The 21,954-nt window shown below is 34.6% G+C and overlaps 1 protein-coding gene across 3 annotated transcripts in view; it reads right to left on the bottom strand.

The window, feature by feature from the left end:
* Positions 1 to 623: 623 nt before the first annotated feature.
* LOC140434281 (uncharacterized) overlaps positions 624 to 21,954 on the bottom strand; it is a 111,516-nt gene continuing 90,185 nt past the window's right edge. The window contains exons 3-8 of one of the 3 annotated variants that reach the window (XM_072522428.1): positions 17,836 to 20,829; positions 12,518 to 17,346; positions 9,621 to 9,718; positions 5,684 to 5,840; positions 5,140 to 5,529; positions 624 to 2,988 (exon numbers count right to left, since the gene is read on the bottom strand). In XM_072522428.1, coding sequence (XP_072378529.1) covers positions 2,689 to 2,988; positions 5,140 to 5,529; positions 5,684 to 5,840; positions 9,621 to 9,718; positions 12,518 to 17,346; positions 17,836 to 20,829 — 8,768 coding nt within the window. In that variant the 3' untranslated portion in view covers positions 624 to 2,688. Of the gene's footprint in view, positions 2,989 to 5,139; positions 5,530 to 5,683; positions 5,841 to 9,620; positions 9,719 to 12,517; positions 20,830 to 21,954 lie in introns of all 3 variants that reach the window. The other 2 variants (XM_072522427.1, XM_072522426.1) reach the window with 2 other exon arrangements.

Here is a 21,954-nt window from a genome sequence, read left to right as displayed (position 1 = left end):
GTTAAAATACGAGAAACTCTGAATGAATTGGAAACTTGAAAATCAACAAAGGTTTTAAAGAGAAATGTTATAATTAAAACTATGGCAGAAATGACTCTTCCTAACTTGACCTGCCAGAGTAGAATTTCTGAAGAAAAAAAAACAAATTTACAAACTATTTAATCCCAATAGGTACTCCTTAGAACCTACATGTTTTGTGTTTTCATTATTACTTAGGTATCCCAATATTTTATACTCTTGTGATGGCACTTAACACATTCTAAGATTTTATAGCTGTTTTCTTTTTTTTTACAATTATTATTTTACAAAAAGTTCGCCAAATTATTTAATGCACAAAAACATTATTCACTTGAATCAACCTATGTTTAATTTTAAGAAAGTTATTTCTAATACATTCATTGTGGAAGAAAAAAATCGATTATTTCGAAATAATGATTTTGGCACTTACCACATTATTTATTTCAAGTCTTCAATTTATGTTGCATTATAAGTTTATTTATGCGAGCTGGCAACGATCTGGAGCTGCTATTGTTCCAAATTTTAAGGATGCAGCTTGCTAAATAATTATTGGATATAGGACAGACAAATAAGTATTAAATATATAAAAAATAAAACAAACTATATGCATTAAATATTATTTATTTCAATTGATCTAATATATAAGTAAAATGGCAGCTTTTTACACTTAAATTAGTGAGAACTATAATAGCTAGTCACAGTTACAAAGTTGTAAGTAAAAAAATAAATAACCACAACCAATTCCCAATGAGCGAATATGAAATAATACATCTCAATATCGCGGTGTTATTTAGTAATTAAACTAATAAATATCAGTCAAGTTTTACATCAACTATTAATAGGGAAAATATGTTTGAGCAAATTATTTATCAAAGATTTTATCATAAATATCAACTTTTTCAAAAATGTAAGATATAATACATAATTAACAGTAAAAACATTTAAACAATTATTTTAACTTTGAATTTAAGAATATTCTTAGCCAATAAAAAGTAGTCATAGAGAGCAGAATAACACGGTCACTTCCGTAACACCATTTGTAATGTTCGTCATATCAATAGTCTTTCGTAAGCCCTAATAGTTAGACAATCCTTATTACCGGCACATGAATTCAACGTTGACGCCAGGTAATATTGTTCTTATACTGTCTGATGTACGATACACAGACTAAAGTTAAAAGTAGTCTGTGTATCGTGTGTCTGATGATCTAGATACACAGTAAATTCTACTTTTTCGTTAAATAGATCTAGTCGTGAAAGTCTCGTTTAGATAATTCCTTACAATTAGCAAAATAGGGTGTAGATCCAACGGGAAATTGTCAACATTTTAAATCAAAACATCTTAATTTTCCGCATAGCCCAAGAATATAACTATATCACCACTAATCGAACTTCTGATACGTTGGTGTCAAGAAAGTGGAGGCATAATTTTACGTTTACCTTTTTCAAAAAGTTAATATTTCAATTTTCTTTTAATCGCACTGGATTACATCTATCATTTTATGTTCTTTGTATTAATAAATGATGTAAAATATAAAAAAATACATTAAAAATTTTCTTTTACTAATAAAATAAAAATAGTGATAAGATTTTTTTAACCAAATTGGACCAAAAATAGTTTTTACAAACTTTTAACTTTCCTTCCAATATTTTTATTTTAAAATCTACGACGCACGTTTTTCCAAATTCCATAATTTTATAATTTAATATTTTTTGATTGTAGTACTCAGTCAAGGTGATAGTTTTTGAGTTTTAATGTCTCTAAATAATGCAAAACGGAAACCACAAAGGAATCTACTCGAAAATTAAGTCAGTTTCGAAGTGGTTAATACTAACATCTAAAAAACTAACACCTGATAAACTTAAAAGTTCATTCTAGGTTAGATTTGTATTCAATTCATTCGTTATGCTTATAGACATTATACTATTCCGTTATGCGTCCGTTCTTTACAAATGTATTGCTACATCTAGGTTACAAGCATCGAGTTAGAATCTATGGAGAGGGCATCACGTGACTAAAAACGACCTCACTTCGGCCATATTGATTTGTCACTTTTGACAGATCGTATATGTTTATTTACGTTTGTGGTTTTTCGAATATTTTTAGTTTTATAATACTTTTATAGAAACTGTAATAATATATTGTGATAGTGCATAATAATGGTTTCTTGTTCTCAACGTAGTTGCAGTGGCAGAAGCAATGTTAATAAAAAATCTTCAGGAATATCGTTCTACAGGTTAGTATACCAATATGTAAACAAAGTAATGGCCCGTACTTCAGAGAATAAATGAATAGTATTTGACTGTATTAATTTATCTTTATGTATAATATATCGTGTTTTTGGTGTTTACCGCGGGATAAATAAATCATAGTTTATTAAAAATTTATTGCACTTTTTTAGATTATGATTAAATCTTCTGAATAACTAGTCATATTTTTATAGTAGTTTAAATATTATTGAGTCCGGCCATGATCCCACCGCCATATTGATATCACAGTTAGCCACGCCTACCTACGCCGTTTTTAGTACATACGTTAATATGCTCATAGCTTCTCCATAGATTCTAACTCGGTGGTTACAAGTAAAAAAACCGTTATTAACCTAACTTTTTGGAACTGTTTACGTCATCTGTTTAGCATTTGGTAAATCACACAACCTATCTTTACATTTTACCACTCAGCATACGCACTTTTCCGTCTTCTTAAAGATATGTTTTCGTATTCGGTGGGCATATCCCAGTTGGAGTTTTCGTTATTAAGATTTCCACAGTCTAGAAGTCTATAATTTCGTTCACATCTTCGGCTGATTCTCCAGAACGAGAATCCTTCGGGACACTTGTACATATATCCTTCCATTCGAGATGAACTATTTGATTTTTCACACTTGATGAAGTTATTACTGCAAGCTGATGGATCTAGGAGATAGTTTCCATCTGAGGGACACATAGTATCTTTTTTGTATATCTGCAACTGAAAATAAAAAAGTTACTATTTTTTTCAAAAATATAAAAACTTAATATAAATGTATCAAACTAGACAGTTACTCCATTAGTCGAAGACGAAAATGTTACTGTTCAAAAAATTATAACAAGCTGAATTTTGCTCAAAATTTTCGATTTTCAAAAAAGATGCCAAAACGGTTTTCACTTTTACCCATAAGCGAGAAACAGCTTAGATAATTTTTAAACAATAGTATATTAACAAAAAGAGAAATCAAACGATTTCTACTTAGCGAAACCGAATTCAAATCTTAACCACTGTGTTTCCTAAAATTTGCGAAACAAACAGCTGGATGAATTACTCGGCAAGGGAATCTAAAATTGCATTCCACAAGCCGTTCATCCTAGTCAAAATTCGTAGTGAATTCAGTTTCTCGTACTTCCAACGAAGTAAATAACAAAACAGAATGACGGTATTAGATTTTTGTTTTGATACAGTGCAGCAACAACCGTTGATACGTATTTCGACCTCCTTAAGTCTCTTCAGAACGGTATAGTCACTGCTCTGAACCAAAACAAAAATCTTTCCCGTCCTAGACAATAGTTATTAAAATAACTATATACGGACGTAACTACGCCATCTAAAAACAAAAAGAGAAATCAAACGATTTCTACTTAGCGAAACCGAATTCAAATCTTAACCACTGTGTTTCCTAAAATTTGCGAAACAAACAGCTGGATGAATTACTCGGCAAGGGAATCTAAAATTGCATTCCACAAGCCGTTCATCCTAGTCAAAATTCGTAGTGAATTCAGTTTCTCGTACTTCCAACGAAGTAAATAACAAAACAGAATGACGGTATTAGATTTTTGTTTTGATACAGTGCAGCAACAACCGTTGATACGTATTTCGACCTCCTTAAGTCTCTTCAGAACGGTATAGTCACTGCTCTGAACCAAAACAAAAATCTTTCCCGTCCTAGACAATAGTTATTAAAATAACTATATACGGACGTAACTACGCCATCTAAAAACAAAAAGAGAAATCAAACGATTTCTACTTAGCGAAACCGAATTCAAATCTTAACCACTGTGTTTCCTAAAATTTGCGAAACAAACAGCTGGATGAATGTTGCTGCACTGTATCAAAACAAAAATCTAATACCGTCATTCTGAATAGTATATTACTTTATGAGGCGGAGAAGCATGACTTTTCTTGACGCGCCCAATATTACGCGCCGAACGAAGTGAGGCGCGTAATAGAGGGCAAGTCAAGAAAAGTCGCTTCTTTGCCGAATAAAGTATACTATTTTTTCTTCAAACGTAGCAATTTTCAACCATAAATAGTACAATTCATACGCTATTTTTACTCGAAATTAACTGTGACAACTATCAAAGTCGTCTAGATGTTAGAAATTAAAATAATTAAGTCGTTGGTGGGATTTGCGTCTCCCTGGTTACAGTTGTTTGAGAGTTGTTTGCAATTATTAAAGACAGCTTATTGTTGTTGCAACCGCAAGCGCAAATTTAGTGCGAAAATGGAAAACTTAAACGAAATTGAGTCCGCGGCTAATGATGCAGTAGCACGTTGGAATGATTGCTGAAAGTTGTTCTAGACCATCAGTATCATCAACCATTACCAATGCGTATCAAGAGTCGGGAACATTTTTGCATGGTTTCAATTTTGAAAATGCCTCATTAACTAATTGTACTTTTAATATTACTATAAATAAAAATGATGTTTAATTGTTGTTAATGACATTTGTATTGTTGCTTTGTGACATGTTTCATATTGTTGCCATGACAACATTTTTCCATCCGCCGTAAAGAAATGGGAAAAAAAACTACTGCCGGCGGAGACATCAAACTTTGACAGGATCAACTTAGATAAGTAATGTCATCATTATTTGACGTTTGAAGAAAAAAATGTTTATAAGCATTTTTTGTGTAGAATGAACCGTTCTCTCAGAAACAGCGCTTGAGTCGGCCGGCGATTTCGAATGTCAGTTACGTGCACAATATCAGTTCACAATTCAATTACCGCTAATTTACCGTTGTTGGAATCATTTTACCGTTATTTTACTGTAATTTTTACCAATATGAAAAATATACTAGTAGACGTGATCCCTCATATTTATGTTTTAGGTATATTTAAATAGTTGAGCATTGTATTTATACTTACTGGTGGTATCGAATTTGCTTCCAGGGTTCTATAAAGAGTACTGGATGCAATTTCGCCTTGGCAAGTACTAGTTTCATTCTGAGGTAAGCATTGCACCTTTTTGTCGTCGAATATTAATCCATCGGGACAGCTTAATACTAGTACTTTAAAGTCATGTCCATTTTTGCTCGTAGTACATTGGTAAAACAGGTTGCAGTATCTTGGGTGTCTTCGGAAACCCGTTGGACAGACTAACGTTAGTTGATTGCCTTCGAGTTCGCCGATGGGGCACGGTTTCGTTACAGTGCCCACTGGAGCTTCAGTAGCTGGTGTGATTATTGGTTCTACAGGCTGTTCTGGTCCGTTGGTAACACTGACAATTTCTGGCGGTTCTATGGTGTAAATTGGCCCCTGAAAATTATATGAATTGAATTGAAATGTGTATTAAATTATAGTAGTAGAATATCAGAAAATAAGAATTTAAAAAAATAACTAATAGCAGTATATGGAATCTTAAAGTAAAGATATGATCTGAACGATCCAATTTAATCTAATCTAATAATACCTCTGTGACTGTAGGCCCTGAAGGAACAGTAGCAGAATAACATTTTCCTGTTACAGCCCATGGATAATTGCAGGTGATGCTATTAGGATCCCATACGGTTTCTTTTCCACAAGAAAAGTCGTACCTTATATATCCATTTTGTCCATTCGAAACACATCTGTAAAAATGTAAAGTATATTATATATTCCCTATTACAGCTTTTTAAAAAAATAGAGGTGAATTCAGTGATTTTTTGGAATATTTCAAGAATGTACGAAAACACGGTAAAACAAGGCAATGAAAAAGACTCTTAACGTTTAAATGAACCTTATCAATAAAGCATCAACTTTTTCAAGATGCTTAAAAGATATAATTTGAAATAATAAAAGAACGTTTAGGAAAATACGTTTTTCTCAGGACTTTTTTTGCGTAATGTTTATCTATAGCAAGGTACGAAGTTTTTTCGGATATATAATGTCCATAGAAGGCCATAATATCAATTTTAATGATACTATGGTTAAAAAATATCAGACAAGAAACCAAAATGATAATCCATCGAACCTAGGTAGAGCCTATCATGACTTACGGAGCAGAAATTTGGCAGGTGTCAAAAAAAAAGAAGAAAGGAAAAAAAATTTAAGTAGTTATAATTTATATATATTTATATATATATATATATATATATATATATATATATATATATATATATATATATATATATATATATATATATATATATATATATATATATATATATATTTATATATTTAAGGAGAGAATGTGGTATATTCAAAAATGATCATATAAGAAATGAAGATATAAGAAGGAGGAAAAATACTATATATTCCACTGAAGACAGGGTTGAAACTAGACAACTGAGAGGGTATGATCACGTAAGTCGAATGGATAAAGATAGACGGTTAAGGCAAGCAATAGATTACATACCACATTAAAGAAAAAGAAAAGGAAGTCTGTCAATTGCCTGAATGTCCCTAAACGTACGTAAAATTATTTCGCTTTCACCACGCATTTTCAAATGCGTCAAGTTTTATCTAAGCAATTCTCAAACCCAAATTGTCTGGGTCATAATTTGGTAACACCCTAGCAAAACGTCCTTAGAATTCACAGAAGCAAGAATTCGAGCTGAAAATTGGACCTCAGTTCACTGCTCATCAGGATCACTTGTGGTAGTTCGAACTGAATTGAAATGCTCTATGTCTATATGGCTGTTATAGGAGCAAAACATGCTCGAGTAAGCTAGTAGAAAACTTTATATAAAATAATAATATTCGCTTTTATTTAATACCGCCTCTCTCTCCACACACATATAAGATTTGCTATCGACTTCTTGTTGCTTCATATAGAGGTCGCTAGTAGCGTACTCGGCATGTTAAGTGACTAGAAATGCCATATAGACGAGCATTTTATTTTAGTTTGAGCTAGCAGAAATGTTCCTGATGAGCGGTGAAATTTTGAAATACGTGTAGAACAATGATGGAGCTTGAATTGAAAAAAAATCCAATGGTCTATATATTTCGCCTATTTTCATAGGCATCATCAGGGAAAGTAAGTAAGGATGTTTGTCAAGATGTTAAAATTGAAACGGATTTATGAATTGGAAGTCTTTTATTTCTTTCAATAAAAAAACAAAAAAATAGTGTTAATTCTTGATGTACATAAGTGACTTACTTGATTTATATAGTTGTATAATTGATTAGATTATTTAGCTATTCAATTTAACAAAGCGATAGCAGCTTTTGCTAAAAGATCTTTTGCACATTTCGTATAACCCAGAGGACAGAAAACGATATTATTAAATCGTTTTCGTTTATGGCCACCAAAGTAGATGGCACTTCTTTACGCTAACCACTGCAGTGGTAAATATTTAGGAGACATTCGTTTAACTTTCAGAGTTTGAATTTGTATCAGCCCGAGTGTCTTCGAAGCAGAGATACTGAAATGACATGATAATACAAAATAATTTTTATTCTGTTATTTGTACTAATTTTGTTTATTTAAGTACCCTGATGATGCAAATAAAGATTTGCGAAAGCTTGGTAAACCAGAAAGAGTACTTCTTTTGTTTGATTGCCCTTTTCTTTTACACTTTTAAAACCTTAAGACCAGTATTCGTATATTTTGTGCTGTTAAGTGGTATCTTTGTATCAAGTAATTTTATGAGGCATATCACTCAGGCATTCCTTAATTCTTTACATTGTAAATATTACTGTAAGGGTAATAATGGAACAATCGGTTGAATGGAACACACCCCTATACATGGTTTTTGTTGACTTCGAGCGTGCGTTTGACAGCATGCTACTTTAAGGAAAATTTTAGAGCTAAGAAACATCCCACATAAAATAATTTTCATTATAAAGTCACTGCACACTGAGGCGAAATGCAGCGTGACACACAGTGGAATCAACAGCGACGAATTTGACATACTTACTGGATTCAGACAGGGATGCGTGTTTTCTCAGTTTCTTTTTAACATAGCAGTAGACTATGTTCCCTCCAAACTAGACTCCGACACCGGAGGTAAACAATGGACGTTAACCACACGCCTATTAGATCTTAAATATGTCGACGATATCTGCCTGGTAGGACAAAGGTTCCAAGATGTGGCTGATCAATTGGAAACACTTTCCAGTGAAGCCAATAAAGTAGGTTTGAAAATCAATATTAGTAAAACCAAATCCATGAGAATAAATGCAAGAAACAACACGCTATTTACTATCCAAAACATGCAGATTGAAAATGTGGAAAACTTTACGTATTTTGAAAGTGTCATAACAGAAAGCGGAGGTACAGAGGAAGATATTCGTATGAGAATAAGAAAAGCTCAACAAGCATTCAGCAGGCTCAACCCTATGTCTGTTGTACTCTATGGATGTGAAACCTGGAAAGTGACAAAAACTCTTACAGATAAACTGCAGGTCTTTATTAATAAATGTCTACGACAAATTGTTCGTATTTTCTGGCCTAACATCATCAGAAACAAAGATCCACTACACCTGACCGAAGAAAAAAGGGTAGAACATCAAATAAAGTCCAGAAAGTAGGGTTGGATTGGTTACACACTCAGAAAACATAATTTCCAGTATTGCAAAGATTGCCCTAGAGTGGAATCCCCAATGAAGAAGAAAAAGAGGTCGCCCAGTACAAACTTGGAGAAAATCCATCATGGACGAGATAAGAGGTCAAGGAATGTCGTGGAATGAGGTGAGGGCCTTAGCGCAAAATAGAACCCGATGCCGCGTTTTCACTGAAGCTCTATGCTCCACTTTTAGTTTTTACTCCACACAGGAGTTTATATATATATATATATATATATATATATATATTTATATATATATATATATATATATATATATATATATTTATATATATATATATATATATATATATATATATATATATATATATATATATATATATATATATATATAGTAAACTCTTAAATATTGGGGAAATCTGCAAGAAAGACTCTAATGTGTATCAATTGTTTCGCCGAACGTTTTCGCCAAAGAGAATTAATTTGGCTTCTTCAGGGCTGAAAGAGAATAAATTATAATTAGCTACCATATATATATCAATAATGTTTTAATAGATAATATATGGTAGCTAATTATAATTTATTCTCTTTCAGCCCTGAAGAAGCCAAATTAATTCTCTTTAGCGAAAACGTTCGGCGAAACAATTGATACACATTAGAGTCTTTCTTGCAGATTTCCCCAATATTTAAGAGTTTACTATTTAACTAATCTGCAAAGATTAAATTTCTTTATATATATATATATATATATATATATATATATATATATATATATATATATATATATATATATATATATGTATATATATATAAATATATGTATACATATATATATATATATATATATATATATATATATATATATATATATATATATATATATATATATATACTATTACTTACCTATAAAATTTTCTGCAGTCGTTTGGATCTCCTAAAAAGCCTTCTTTAGAACAAGTACTTCCTACTCCACTAGAAACATTTGGTTGGTTAGATGATCCCTACAAAATATATAAACGATTACTTTTTTTTGTTATTGGCTTTAGGGTAAATATCCACACAGCCAGACACAAATTTTTAAAAACAGATACAATACAAGGATTACACAGGGATTACACTCTTCTCGCCCAGGGACTGATCAGGGCATTTTTATAAACGATAAAAGGTAGGTCTTGGACAGATAGGTATACATACATTAAGGAAAGACATCAGGTATCAACAAAGGTGGTTATATTTGTATATTCGTTGTTCTGACGAAAGACAGCAAACAATCGTAAATTTCTTTTCTGTCTAAATCAAGAAGATGCAGTATATTATATGGGCTTTCAATGTTTAATTTTAAAAGTTTTCTGAAAAGCTCATTAGATTGAGCTCTATATTTTATACAATCAAAAAAGATGTAGTCTAGGTCACCGATTTTATTACAGGCTTCACAAAGATCACTCTCAAGTATTTTTATTTTAAATAAATGTGCTGGATAACATGCGTGACCAAACTTCATTCTGCTGATAGTAGTTATACTTTTTCGACTGTAATCGTATTCATTGTAAATATCGTAAGGTTTTCTCCTTAATTTGGTTTCAAGTCTGGTGTAACGTGTTTGATTTGTAAAGCTGTACTCTTGCCATAAATAGGACCATTTCTTCATCATTCTCTGTTTTGTTATGATTATCTGTTCATCTGTGGTTAATTCGTAATTTATTTGTTTCCCCATTACTATGTTTTCTTTGGCAATTTGATCTGCAATTTCATTGTTTGTTATTCCTGCGTGTGCTTTGACCCAGAAGAATTTTATATATTTATTTTGATTTGTAAATGTTTAAGTATTGCTTGGATGCTAAAAATAATGTCATTGGTTGTGTTTGAGTTTGATTTTGAAATTTTAAGAACGGAAAGTGAATCGGAAAAGATTATAGCATTCTTATTCTCTTCCTGATGAACATATTCTAGTGCTTTTAGAATTGGTACTGCCTCAGCTGTGAAAACAGATGTGTTTTTGTTTAACTTATATTTTTTCTGTATACGTTTAGGTATTACGAAAGCGCAACCTGTACCATCGGTGTTTTTTGATCCAACAGTGTATATAGTGACGTTGTTTGGATGTGCCTCTAAAATTTGATTTATGACTATACTATTAAACGATGCTAACTCCGAATAAAGGGGTATATTCATGACACAGGAAACAAAGTGATCAAAGTAGTCGGTCCCTATCTTTGTAGGTTTCAACATTGTTGTCATCACAAATAGGAGGAGAGTTTTTATGAATCCAAAAAGGCTTAGTTAGGTCGTATTCGTTTAACTTATATATGCTGCTAATGAATGGTAAGTTCTTCTTTAGCGACTTAATAATTATTTTTTCAGCTAAAAATGATCTTCCCAGTTCTAATGGAGATTCGATTACTTCAGCTCTTAACGGTTCAACTGGTGTAGATTTCATTGCTCCCAGACATATTCTGAGTGATTTGTTTTGTATAATATCCAGCCTACGTAGATTTGTTTTATTGGGTGTTCCATAAAGTGTACAGCCATAATCAATAATTGATCTTATGTAAGCTTTATAGAAGATTAGAGCTGTTTGAGGTTCTGCACCCATCCAAGTTCGCATAATGGATTTTAAGAAGTTTAGTCCTTTATTGCATTTTGTCTCTATTTGTTCAATATATAGTTTCCAGGTCAATTTTAAACCATTACTTAAATTACTACTTAAAACGTACATTAGAATAAAATGCACGAATATCATTAGTTTTATATCAATATTCATTCTCGTCATTTATCTGCCTGATTCTTCAGTATATTTTCCAATTTTCGTGTCTATGTAAATGTTTCAAACTAGTCGCATGACCAGATTCACAGAACCACAAAAAATTGAACTAGTTTATTCAACTTCTTTGGCCCATGTTACTAGCAAACGTACACTGTTGATTGTAGGTTGTAACTCTGATAGAGACGGATTAAACCGAAGACGGTTTACAACGAATGCTGCCCCAATTTAATATTACTGCTAGAAAATTTAACATGTTAATTTTCCATAAAAAGACAAAATGCAGGGTTACAACCGCATATTTACTAAGATGTAAATTGGAGCTAAAAAGTCAGATAATAGAACAAATGATGGAGTTTAAATATCTAGGCACCACAGATACGCGGCAGAAACACGACCTGACACAGAGAGGACAAAAAGGATGTTAGAAACAGCAGAGATGAAAACACTTAGAAAAATTGATGGCAATACACTATTGGACAGAGCTAGAAGTACAGATATACGACGTAGATGCAAGGTGGAGAACATCAAGAACTGGGTAAGAAACAGAAGAGTAGAATAGAACGATCATTTCAGCCGAATGACAACAAATAGAGTAGTAAAGACGGCAAGAGACGGTTCCCCGATAGGAAGACGATCAGTAGGAAGACCACGAAAACGATGGAAGGACAACATACTGGAGGCACATTGAAAGCAGACAGAGTCATGCCTACATAAAAAGAAGAAGTATAAAAAAAGACACAAGGAGTTGTGTCACACCCTCAGGAGACAGCTACCTACAAGAACAGCACCAGATAGACAGCATAATAACAACAAAAATTAAATCATATTGAGATGAAAGCCTTTATTGAGATTAAAGCCTTAATATACTAACCAAGGAAAAAACTAATACGAATCTAAGTATTAAGATCAAGAAATCTAGTCTCAGTCTATTTCCCTCTGTCACTCTTTATATCTTATTGTCCCTTTATCTCTCTCATTTTTTACCATTTATGTGTAAAAATAAAATTGTATCGATCTAAAATAATAAATGACTTACCTGTTGGTTATTTCCTTGATTGTTGTTTTGATTTGTTCCACTACCGGAATTTTGTTGATTATTTCCGTTATTTCCAGTCCCCTGTTGATTGTTGCTTTGATTTGAACCGTCACCAATGTTTTGTTGGTTATTATTATTGGATCCGCTACCTTGTTGATTATTTTGTTGACTGGAATTATCACCTGTGTTTTGTTGATTATTATGGTTGGATCCACTTCCATTTTGATTATTTTGCTGGTTCGATCCGTCGCCTGCATTTTGTTGATTGTTTTGGTTTGATCCATTATTTTGCTGATTGTTGTTCTGGTTTGATCCATTACCTACATTCTGTTGGTTATTACTATTGGATGTGCCACCTTGATTATTCTGTTGATTCGAATTATCTCCGGCATTTTGTTGAGTGTTTTGATTTGATCCAGTACTTTGCTGATTGTTGTTCTGATTTGATCCGTCACCAGCGTTTTGTTGGTTATTACTATTTGTTCCACCACCTTGCTGATTATTTTGTTGACTAGAATTATCACCCGTATTTTGTTGATTATTATTATTAGATCCATTTCCTACTTGATTATTTTGTTGACTTGATCCGTCTCCTGCATTTTGTTGATTGTTATGATTTGATCCGTTACTTTGTTGATTGTTGTTTTGATTTGAACCATCACCGATATTCTGCTGATTATTATTGTTTGATCCACCACTCTGTTGGTTATTATCTTGGTTGGAATTAGTGCCAATATTTTGTTGGTTGTTGCTATTGTTGGGACCATTTTGTTGGTTACTACTGTTTTGGTTACTGTTGATGGAATCTGATTGTCCACATTTGCCTGTAACCGCAAATGGCCAGTTGCACGAAAGATTTGTTTCATCCCAAACAGTTCCTTCGGGACAAGTAAACTCATATTTGTCGTATCCGCCTTTACCATTGTTAACACATCTATAGAATTTTTTACAATCATCATCATCTTTTGCAAAACCTTCTTTAACACATTTTGTGTTTGTAACTAATCCAGTATTACTCGAATTATTTGGTTTTTGTGTTCCCTGTTGATTGTTATTACCAGAACCTTGTTGATTTTGATTACCGTTACCATTTTGATTTTGACTTCCACCGTCCTGTTGGTTTTGGTCTCCAGATCCTTGTTGATTTTGGTTCCCATTGCTTTGTTGGTTTTGGTTATCTGAACCTTGTTGGTTCTGGTTACCACTTCCCTGTTGATTTTGGTTTCCATTACCTTGTTGATTTTGATTATTACCGTCCTGTTGATTTTGTGTGCCAGAACTTTGTTGATTTTGGTTATTACCATTCTGTTGATTTTGATTACTACCACCCTGTTGGTTTTGATTGCCTGAACCTTGTTGATTTTGGTTATTACCATTCTGTTGATTTTGATTGCTACTACCCTGTTGGTTTTGATTGCCTGAACCTTGTTGGTTTTGGTTATCACCACCCTGTTGATTTTGGTTACCAGAACCTTGTTGGTTTTGGTTATCAGAACCTTGTTGGTTTTGGTTACCAGAACCTTGTTGGTTTTGACTATTTCCATTGGATGGTGGCGGTGATGATTGTGAGCATTTGCCAGTTATTGCTGAGGGATAGTTACACGCAAGCGTAGCTTGGTCCCAAACAGTCCCTTCAGCGCAGGTGAACTCGTATTTGATGTATTGGCCTTTACCATCACTTACACATCTGTAAAATTTCTTACAGTCATTTTCGTCTTTAGCAAATCCTTCTTTAACACATTTATTGTTAGACACTTGACCAGAATTTTGCTGTTCAGATGTATTTTGTTGATTTTGATTGCTGCCCTGTTGATTTTGGTTACCACTGTTTTGTTGGTTTTGGTTACCATTAGCCTGCTGGTTTTGACTATCTCCGCTCTGTTGGTTTTGGCTTCCGGAACCTTGTTGATTTTGGTTACTATTGTCCTGTGGGTTTTGGTTATTTTGTTGATTTTGGTTGCCATTACTCTGTTGGTTTTGGTTACTACCGCCATGTTGACTTTGATTTCCAGAACCTTGTTGATTTTGATTACCATTGCCCTGTTGGTTTTGGTTTCCACTACCCTGTTGGTTTTGGTTGCCAGAACCTTGTTGATTTTGGTTACCGTTACCTTGTTGATTTTGATTACCATTACTGGATCCTTGTTGGTTTTGGTTTCCAGATCCCTGTTGATTTTGATTATTGACTTCACCGTCTCCGTTAGATTGTGACTGCGAGGACTTAGAACATTCGCCAGTTACTGCTGCAGGATAATTACAGGCAAGTGCATCTTGATCCCAAACCGTTCCTTCAGCGCAACTAAATTCATATTTGATATATTGCCCTTTACCATCACTCACACATCTATAAAATTTCTTACAGTCTTTTTCATCTTTAGCAAATCCTTCCTTAATACATTTATTATTAGAAATTTGTCCAGAATTTTGCTGCTCAGTTGTAGTTTGTTGGTTACCAGATCCTTGCTGGTTTTGGTTACCGCTACCCTGTTGATTTTGGCCTCCAGACCCTTGTTGATTTTGATTTCCATTACCTTGTTGATTCTGGTTATTACCACCCTGTTGATTTTGGTTGCCAGAACTTTGTTGATTTTGGTTATTACCATTCTGTTGATTTTGATTGCCTGAACCTTGTTGGTTTTGGTTATCTCCGCCTTGTTGGTTTTGGTTGCCACCACCCTGTTGGTTTTGATTACCTGAACCTTGTTGACTTTGGTTAGTACCGTTCTGTTGATTTTGATTATCCGATCCTTGTTGATTTTGATTTCCACTGCCATGTTGATTTTGGTTTTCACCGCCTTGTTGATTTTGGTGGCCAGAACCTTGTTGATTTTGATTACCATTACCTTGCTGATTTTGATTACCATTACCTTGTTGATTTTGATTACTGGATCCTTGTTGATTTTGGTTTCCAGATCCCTGTTCGTTTTGATTATTTACTTCGCCTTGTCCGTTAGACGGTGACTGCGGGAGCTGTGAACATTTGCCAGTTACTGCTGAAGGATAATTACAAGCAAGTGCATCTTGATCCCAAACCGTTCCTTCAGCGCAACTAAACTCATATTTGATATATTGCCCTTTACCATCACTGACACATCTATAAAATTTCTTACAGTCTTTTTCATCTTTAGCAAATCCTTCTTTAATACATTTATTATTAGAAATTTGTCCAGAATTTTGCTGCTCAGTTGTAGTTTGTTGGTTACCAGATCCTTGCTGGTTTTGGTTACCGCTACCCTGTTGATTTTGGCTTCCAGATCCTTGCTGATTTTGATTCCCACTGCCTTGTTGATTTTGGTTATTACCATTCTGTTGATTTTGATTGCCTGAACCTTGTTGGTTTTGGTTATCTCCGCCCTGTTGGTTTTGGTTGCTACCACCCTGTTGGTTTTGATTACCTGAACCTTGTTGACTTTGGTTAGTACCGTTTTGTTGATTTTGATTGCCTGATCCTTGTTGATTTTGATTTCCACTGCCTTGTTGATTTTGGTTTTCACCGCCCTGTTGATTTTGGTTACCATGACCTTGTTGATTTTGATTACTGGATCCTTGTTGATTTTGGTTTCCAGATCCCTGTTGGTTTTGATTATTTACTTCACCTTCTCCGTTAGATGGTGACTGCGAGAGTTGTGAACATTTGCCAGTTACTGCTGAAGGATAATTACAAGCAAGAGTATTTTGATCCCAAACCGTTCCTTCAGCGCAACTAAATTCATATTTAATATATTGCCCTTTACCATCACTGACACATCTATAAAATTTCTTACAGTCTTTTTCGTCTTTAGCAAATCCTTCTTTAATACATTTATGATTAAAAATTTGTCCAGAATTTTGCTGCTCACTTGTAGTTTGTTGGTGACCAGATCCTTGCTGGTTTTGATTACCGCTACCCTGTTGATTTTGGCCTCCAGATCCTTGTTGATTTTGATTTCCATTGCCTTGTTGATTTTGGTTATTACCGCCTTGTTGATTTTGGTTGCCAGAACTTTGTTGATTTTGGTTGTTACCATTCTGTTGATTTTGATTGCTACTACCCTGTTGGTTTTGACTGCCTGAACCCTGTTGGTTTTGGTTATCACCCCCCTGTTGGTTTTGGTTGCCACCACCCTGTTGGTTTTGATTACCGGAACCTTGTTGACTTTGATTAGTGCCATTCTGCTGATTTTGATTGCCACTGCCTTGTTGATTTTGGTTTTCTCCGCCCTGTTGATTTTGGTTGCCAGAACCTTGTTGATTTTGATTACCATTACCTTGTTGATTTTGATTACTGGATCCTTGTTGATTTTGGTTTCCGGATCCCTGTTGGTTTTGATTATTTACTTCGCCTTGTCCGTTAGACGGTGACTGCGGAAGCTGTGAACATTTTCCAGTTACTGCTGCAGGATAATTACAAGCAAGTGCGTCTTGATCCCAAACCGTTCCTTCAGCGCAACTAAATTCATATTTGATATATTGCCCTTTACCATCACTGACACATCTATAAAATTTCTTACAGTCCTTTTCATCTTTAGCAAATCCTTCTTTAATACATTTATTGTTGGAAATTTGTCCAGAATTTTGCTGCCCAGTTGTTGTTTGTTGGTGACCAGATCCTTGCTGGTTTTGATTACCATTACCCTGTTGATTTTCGCCTCCAGATCCTTGTTGATTTTGATTTCCATTGCCTTGTTGATTTTGGTTATTACCGCCCTGTGGATTTTGGTTGCCAGAGCTTTGTTGATTTTGGTTATTACCATTCTGTTGATTTTGATTGCTACCACCCTGTTGGTTTTGATTGTTTGATCCTTGTTGGTTTTGGTTATCACCCCCTTGTTGGTTTTGATTGCCACCACCTTGTTGGTTTTGATTAGTACCGTTCTGTTGATTTTGATTGCCAGATCCTTGTTGATTTTGATTTTCACTGCCTTGTTGATTTTGGTTACCACCGCCTTGTTGATTTGGATTGCCAGAACCTTGTTGGTTCTGGTTATTGTCTTGGCTGACTCCAGTAGACTGAGGTTGTGTGGGTTTCGAACATTCGCCTGTTACTGCCGACGGATAATTACAAGAAAGTGAATCTTGGTCCCAAACCGTTCCCTCGCCGCAAGTAAATTCATATTTATTGTATTGTCCTTTACCATCACTTACGCATCTATAAAATTTCTTACAGTCTTTTTCATCTTTGGCAAATCCTTCTTTAACACATTTGTTGTTAGAAATTTGTCCAGAATTATGCTGTTCAGTTGTAGTTTGTTGGTTTCCAGATTCTTGTTGATTTTGATTATTGTTTGATCCTTGTTGGTTTTGGTTATCACCCCCTTGTTGGTTTTGATTGCCACCACCTTGTTGGTTTTGATTGCCAGAACCTTGTTGACTTTGGTTAGTACCGTTTTGTTGATTTTGATTGCCAGATCCTTGTTGATTTTGATTTTCACTGCCTTGTTGATTTTGGTTACTTCCACCCTGTTGGTTTTGGTTGCCAGAACCTTGTTGATTTTGGTTACTAGCGCCTGATGGATTTTGGTTGCCGGAACTTTGTTGATTTTGATTATTTCCTCCTTGTTGGTTTTGGTTTCCAGAACCTTGTTGATTTTGGTTACTACCGCTCTGTTGATTTTGGTTGCTAGAGTTTTGTTGGCCTTCACTACCACTACTCTGTTGATTTTGGTTGCCTGAACCTTGTTGATTTTGATTTTGGTTTCCGTTACTTTGTTGGTTTTGATTACTACTTTCACCAGCCCCAGTAGGCTGTGATTGTGTGGGCTGTGAGCATTTGCCAGTTACTGCCGAGGGATAGTTACAAGAAAGCGCAGTTTGATCCCAAACCGTTCCTTCAGGACAAGTAAATTCATACTTGATCAATTGTCCTTTACCATCACTTACACATCTGTAAAATTTCTTACAGTCTTCGTCATCTTTTGCAAAACCTTCTTTAATACATCTATTGTTAGAAATTTGGCCAGAGTTTTGGGCTTCATTTGAGCTTTGCTGGTTCTGAGTAGAACCTTGTTGACTCTGATTATTTTGTTGATTCTGGTTTGAGCCTGATGCATTTTGTTGGTTTTGCTGGTTTTGATTTGTTGAAGAGCCTGAAGAGTTTTGTTGACTTTGTTGATTTTGATTGGATGTATTAGAACCTTGTTGGTTCTGTTGATTTTGGCTTGAACCTGACGAATTTTGTTGATTTTGTTGGTTCTGATTGGATGTACCTGAACCTTGCTGGTTTTGTTGATTTTGGTTTGAGGAAGTGCTTGAAGAACCTTGTTGATTCTGTTGATTCTGATTTGACGAGGATCCTTGCTGATTTTGCTGATTTACGTTAGACGTCGAAGAGTTTTGTTGATTTTGATTAGATGAACCCGATCCTTGTTGACCTCCCGAACTTTGTTGGTTTTGTTGATTTTGATTAGAAGAACTTGACCCCTGTTGAGTTCCAGAACTTTGTTGGTTTTGTTGATTGTTGCTAGAATTAGAATTTGATCCTTGTTGGTTTTGTTGATTTTGGTTGGATGAGCTTGATCCTTGTTGACTTCCTGAACTTTGTTGATTTTGCTGATTGTTACTAGATGAACTAGAGCCTTGTTGGGTACCTGAACCTTGTTGGTTCTGCTGGTTTTGATTAGAGGAACTTGTTCCCTGTTGACTTCCTGAATTTTGTTGATTTTGCTGATTTTGATTGGAGGAACTTGAGGAGGAAGAACCTGAACTTTGTTGGTTTTGTTGATTGGTGCTAGATGAACTAGATCCTTGTTGACTTCCCGAACTTTGTTGATTTTGCTGATTGTTACTAGATGAGCTAGAGCCTTGTTGGGTACCTGAACCTTGCTGGTTCTGTTGATTTTGATTAGAGGAACTTGTTCCCTGTTGACTTCCTGAATTTTGTTGATTTTGCTGATTGTTACTAGATGAACTAGACGCTTGTTGGGTACCTGAACCTTGTTGGTTCTGTTGATTTTGATTAGAGGAACTTGACCCTTGTTGACTACCTGAATTTTGTTGATTTTGATTGGAGGAATTTGAGGAAGATGAACTTGAGGAAGAGGAACTTGAGGAGGAAGAATTTGAACTTTGTTGGTTTTGTTGATTTTGATTAGAGGAGCTTGCTCCCTGTTGACTTCCAGAATTTTGTTGGTTTTGTTGATTGTTATTAGATCCTTGTTGGCTACCTGAACTTTGTTGGTTCTGTTGATTTTGATTAGATGAACTTGTCCCCTGTTGACTTCCTGAATTTTGTTGATTTTGCTGATTGTTACTGGATGAATTTGACCCTTGTTGACTACCTGAACTTTGTTGGTTTTGTTGATTTTGATTGGAGGAGCTTGAGGAGGAAGAACTTGAACCTTGTTGATTGTTACTAGATGAACTAGAGCCTTGTTGACTTCCTGAACTTTGCTGATTTTGTTGATTTTGATTAGATGCATTTGCTCCTTGTTGACTTCCAGAATTTTGTTGGTTTTGTTGATTTTGATTTGATGAACTTGAACTTTGTTGATTCTGTTGATTTTGGTTTGAAGACGAGCTACTACCTCCTTGGTTAGAACTTGAAGAATTTTGCCCTGTGAAATTTGATGTATTTGAACCGGTTTGGTTATTGTCTTGTTGAGAGTTGCTACTGGAGGAAGAGCTACTACTACTGGAACTAGAACTACTGCTGGAAGAGGAACTTGAGGAATTATTAAAACTAGTGCTACTACTGGTAAAATTCTGAAAGCTTTGCTGAGATGAGGATGAAGAATTTTGATTAGAGGAAGTAGAGTTTTGTATATTGTTACTTGAAGCTCTAACAAGAATGGGCGTGGTACCTTGCTCCTCAAGACAATTTGGTCTATTTGCTGCTGCTGGGAAATTACATGACGATATTTGTGGATCCCATACGGTACCTGTACCACAGCTAAATTCATATTTGATAAAACTTCCTTGGCCATTGGATACACATCTGTAAAACTTTTTACAATCTTTGGAATCCCCTACAAAACCTTCCTGTGAGCATACACCTGCAAGATGGTTAGAATAATCAACCGTTGCTTGGGTTACAGCAACTGTTACAGTTGTAGATGATTGAATTGGCACTGATATAGGTTTGTATATTTCCTCAATAGCATTTCCTCCACATTCTTCTCTACTGCTAGCGTAAGGATAATTACAGGTGGTTGTTGCGGGATCAAAAACTGTTCCTTCGCCACATTCAAAACGTATGGGTGTGTAACCACCTTTGCCGTCACCTATACATCGGTAAAACACCTTGCAACTATCTGGATCTGCGTTGAATCCTTCTTTAGTACAGACGAAATTGGAATAAGGAATAGCTTGTCTCCCTTGTCGATTTGAATCTGTATCTGAAAAAGAAAAAAAAACTTAATGTGATAGTTTGAAATAAGAAAATCAATAAATATGCTTATAAAAAACTCGGCAAAGGTACAACAAATAGGGTTATATTGCTAAATATTCCAATTTATCATTTGATTAAGAATGGGTCTAACCAAGACACTTCATCTGACATATGCCATTTTTTAATAATTCTGGCCACGTGACTCGTGGCTACTATGATATCAATTACCTGCTTTCGTTATGTAGTGACCAGAGAGTGTTCAGACCACAGAACTATAGCATTGATGAGCCACACACTAAAAGTATTTTTAAAAATAATTCACAAAAGAATATTTAATAAATTAGAAGAGGACATTAGCGCCACACAGTTTGGATTCAGAGGTGGACTGGGAACACGGGAACCTTTGTTTGGTCTGAGTGGGTTAATGCAAAGATGTTTGGATGTAAACCAAGACCTCTACGTAGGTTTCATAGATTTTGAGAAGGCTTTCGATAAAGTCAGACACCAAAAGCTGTATGAAATCCTAAGAAGCAAAAACATCGACAGTCGCGACATTAACATCATATCCAGGTTGTACTGGGGACAAACAACAAAAATCAAAGTTGATAATGAGTTAACCGAAGAAATTGAGATTCGTCGAGGTGTGCGTCAGGGTTGTGTGCTTTCTCCACTATTATTCAATATATATAGCGAAACAATATGTCAGGAAGCGCTCCTAGAGCAAAACATTGGTATGAACATTAACGGAGAGTTAATTTACAATATACGATACGCTGATGACACGCTAATAGTAACAGATAACCTAGCAAATTTACAGTTTTTGATGGAAAACATAAACACCCATACCAAGAAGTATGGTCTAAAACTGAACATCAAAAAGACTAAATTCATGATTGTAACAAAAAAGCTATACACCTATGTGATTTTAACCATAAATAATCAGCCAGTTGAAAGAGTTACGTCCTACAAATATTTAGGGGTTTGCTTCACTGATACTAATGACCAGACAAGAGAAATCAAGAGGCAAATAGAGATAGCGAGACAATCGTTTGTCAAAATGAAAAAGTTCCTATGCAGCCGGGACATAAATATAAACTTAAGAACGAGAATGTTAAGGTGCTATGTTTTCTCC

The sequence above is a fragment of the Diabrotica undecimpunctata genome, chromosome 2 (genome assembly GCF_040954645.1).
Source record: "Diabrotica undecimpunctata isolate CICGRU chromosome 2, icDiaUnde3, whole genome shotgun sequence".
NCBI lineage: Eukaryota > Metazoa > Arthropoda > Insecta > Coleoptera > Chrysomelidae > Diabrotica > Diabrotica undecimpunctata.
This window is presented reverse-complemented; position numbering and strand designations above follow the sequence as displayed.